Genomic DNA, 3796 nt, shown 5'->3' on the forward strand with positions numbered 1-3796 from the left:
CAGGCCGCGGTGGGCGCCGCCATGGGGGAGCTGTTCCGCAGCGAGGAGATGACCTTAGCCCAGCTTTTCCTGCAGTCCGAGGCCGCGTATTGCTGTGTCAGCGAGCTGGGCGAGCTGGGGAAGGTGCAGTTCCGCGATGTGAGTAACGGCTGACGCGGGAGAACCGGCCGGGCCCCGGGAGCGGCCCGGTTATCCCCCGCCCGCCCCCTCGTTACCCCCCCGGTCCCACCTCTGGGGGTCCCTGACGTAAGGGTGGCGTCCAGGAAACGTTTTTCTCTTGGCAGCTGAACCCGGACGTGAATGTGTTCCAGCGAAAATTTGTTAATGAAGTCAGGAGGTGTGAAGAAATGGACCGAAAGCTCCGTACGTTGCGTCCCGGTGTGCCTGTAGTGCTGCGGCTTTTATGGGGAAATGAGTAACGTAGTTTAAGTCTAAAACAGCATTAAAAGGCAAAGTGCAGTTTGAAGAACTGAAGGCTGCCTTTCTTCTGTATATCAGCCAGTCAGGCTGCATCCAAGGATTCATTTCCTGGTTGAAAAATAACCCAATCACACCATCTTGTAGGTGAAAGGACTCAGATCAGCCTATAGGTGTGGGTTAAAGCAGTGATAACTTGACGTTAAGGTGTCTTTTCAGCTAATGTTAATGGTACTGTCTTTCCAGGATTTGTTGAAAAGGAGATCAAAAAAGCAAATATTCCTATCATGGACACAGGTGAAAACCCAGAGGTGCCATTTCCACGTGACATGATTGATTTGGAGGTAATAATGCGTCTTAAGACTTAAGTAGTGTTTGATCTTGGTGAAAACATGTGGCATCAACTCCGTGGATAGACATCTGTTGTATTTAATGATAGAGATTCATTAACTGTGGACCCCACTCGCTTGAAACACGTCCTCATCATCACTTTGCTTTTAATTCGCCAACACTGTTTTGCTTTCACATTTATGCAGATATGGCTAAAAGTGAAAGCTGGTACTTTGACTCACTCTTCAGCAGCATGATTTATAGTGAGTGGGTCAGTGTTGAGGTTGTTAAGGGCTTGTGATGATCTGAAGAATGCTGTGAGTCCTCCCTATACTGGAGACTGCCCGAGTCCGAAATGTTTCAAGCAGCCCAAGGAGAATGTCACAAATAGTTTATGTGCAGCCTCCATTGTTGTATGCAAGTCTCATGGGAGCATAAAGCAGCCTGTGTTGTTTTAATAGATTTAATAGCACTTATTTATTCAATTGCTTTAAGGCACTTTTTTTTTTTCCTCTTCTTTCTCCGTCTTGCAGGCAAACTTTGAGAAAATTGAAAATGAATTGAAAGAAATCAACACAAATCAGGAAGCTCTGAAAAGAAACTTCTTGGAGCTGACGGAGTTAAAATTTATACTGCGTAAAACTCAGCAATTTTTTGATGAGGTCAGAATACCGGGTGTGGGTCAGCACTTGGGCAGCAGGTTCTCCTCCCTCAAACTACCATTTTTATTCTCAAATATATTTTCAGTTGTTGTTTTGGACAGCAGATTCATCTTCCTGCTTTATCTAAGAAAGCTTCTCAAATTATTTTCCATTTCTCATGCAGTACACATAGCCATGGGTACATAATCATGGGGATTTACCTCTTTAATTCTTTTTAACTTAAACAATGGCTTCACTAAAAATATGCAAAATAAAGTACTAGTAGTTCTGAAAGCATGTCGACAGAACAGAAATTTGCTGGTACAGCTAGCGAGAGTTTCTTCGTTATGTGTACAGATAAGCAGTCATGCCTCAGTTACAGAGGTATTACAATCAAACTTCAGTGTTTGAAATGTTATATGGAGATTGTTCATTAAGTCGTAAGACAAAGTTCATGGAAGTTAACGGATTTATTTTTAACATGTTGAGCCTTTGATCAAGCCCCCGAAACTTTTAGAGGTAAGTTCTAGAGGAAAACAACATTTAAAATCGTTAACGTTTTGTCAGATGAGAGCTGGGTCAGAAAGGGACGTACATCTCGTGTCACTCGTGGTATTTTGGCCTAAAGCCTGAATAACAGAAAAGTTGGTCCTTCATCTTAAAGCATAAGTATCTCAAATCCCAGGGAGTTTTCTCAAAGAGCTCCCGTGTGGTTGTTAGAGTAGTAAGGACATGGTTTTTGCTGAGACTGTGTCCAGTTTCCTCTAATCAGCGATTTGATCAAAGAGTTCTTATTGGATGTGGCTCCTGGTGTTCGCAGAGGCTGTGATGAAGAGCAGTTGGGCTCCTGCAAACTTCAGGCCGTTTCTCTGACGGTTTTTTCCTTGGCTCAGGATGGTGCCTGTTCAGGCATTAAGATTATTCCTGTGCCAAAACAAGCCTTCCTTGCTGCTGATGTAGATACTGCCCGTGTGATCTGTTGGCTCATGGGATTTTTCAATACCAAAAGACTCGTCTTCGAGTGTTGAATGCCTGCCCAGGAGTTGCTGAGAGTCTCTTTGGACGACCAGCATGAATTTGATAATCTGTTACGTAGCTGCATTAAGATGCTGATTGGCTCTCCTGTTCTAACTGAATATTGAGTAAAACCTTGCACTTGCATTAATTGCACTCATCTAGAGAGAGCTGCCTACTGCCTTTCTTCGAGGACAGTATGAACATACTGAAATTAATTTTCTACTTAAAAATCTGTCAGATCTTCTGGGCTTTGTGCAATCCTACATATCCTCAAACATTGAATGCTTTACTTTGTCATGCTGTCATTTGTATGGAACCTTCAACACTGGAAGACTTTTAAGTTGTAATCAAGATTGTGCTATTCATAGTAATAAGTTGCACAAGAAATGGCTTGCTGCTTAGTCTTTTATATTTAGCATTTGCTGTCTGGAGTCTCTGCAATGGGGGTGGGAGGTTGTGAAATTCTCTCAGTTCTTGTTATGACCATTCTTGTTAGCATAGCCGTTTCTTGTTTCAACACACCATGTTGATGATTATGCTCCTTTTCTTAGTCTTCTTGTTTTTGCTTATAAACAACAGTATGGGCTGGAGAGCTTTCTCTGAAAGTTTTGCCATAAGCATCCTAAAGTGTGAGCGTAAAAGAAGACTGGAAAAGTAATGGTTAATGGCATGCAGTCCCCGTCTCTCTTCCCTCTAACTCTTCTCATCACCTGCTTTTTTTCTGTTTGTTTTGCATCTGTCATTTCTGTCTGGGCTCTGGGCTAATAAGCTAAATGGTGAAATGAATCCCTTTTATTCTCGTGAAAATTGATTTTTGTTTCGGTCGTGACCTGGAAGGGGCTTGAATTGTATGGTGTTGTGGGCAGGAATCCAGAGCCAGCACAGAGCAGAACCTGAATCAAGAGCGTGGAAAACTAAACTTTTCTCAGATCTTGAGATTGAAGGTGCTGAGCAGGGTGAACACTTAAAACTGAGTGTGACCCGATGTCACAACAACAACAAAACACATAAATGCAACTTCACAGTAACCTGGAAGTTTCACTCACTGCTGGAGGCAAATGTTGCTCGAAGGACATTTCCTGGCGTTTCATCTTTCTGCATCGTTGCTGATGGCACTTTGATTTCCTTGTAGTCTCTCCACTTTCTGTTTGTTGATTCTTTTAACACTGACACACCTTTCCTTCCAGAACAGAGCGGATCTTACCACATCATTTTCTTTGTAGAAAGAGCATGAGCATCAAATTAAAGCACTTGGGAGATAAAGTTAAAGAACATATTGTTTTTTTTCTTTTTTATGCAAATAATTCTTCTGTATGTAAGTTCTTGGTTAGTGAAGCTAGTCTAGTCATCATCTTTTTTTTTTCCTCCCCAAGCTGTTTTGTTTGGTAATT

General features: G+C 42.3%; 1 protein-coding gene across 1 annotated transcript; it reads left to right on the forward strand.

Annotated features, from left to right (window-relative positions):
* The first annotated feature begins 6 nt into the window (after window positions 1-6).
* Window positions 7-3778, forward strand: LOC104914617 (V-type proton ATPase 116 kDa subunit a-like). The gene is made up of 4 exons (XM_010724668.3): window positions 7-138; window positions 285-363; window positions 664-761; window positions 1281-3778. Exons 1-4 carry the CDS (start codon window positions 22-24, stop codon window positions 1593-1595), a joined length of 609 nt encoding a protein of 202 aa, XP_010722970.1. The 5' UTR covers window positions 7-21; the 3' UTR covers window positions 1596-3778.
* The last annotated feature ends 18 nt before the right edge of the window (window positions 3779-3796 follow it).

Source organism: Meleagris gallopavo, chromosome 29 (assembly GCF_000146605.3).
Source record: "Meleagris gallopavo isolate NT-WF06-2002-E0010 breed Aviagen turkey brand Nicholas breeding stock chromosome 29, Turkey_5.1, whole genome shotgun sequence".
Lineage (NCBI taxonomy): Eukaryota > Metazoa > Chordata > Aves > Galliformes > Phasianidae > Meleagris > Meleagris gallopavo.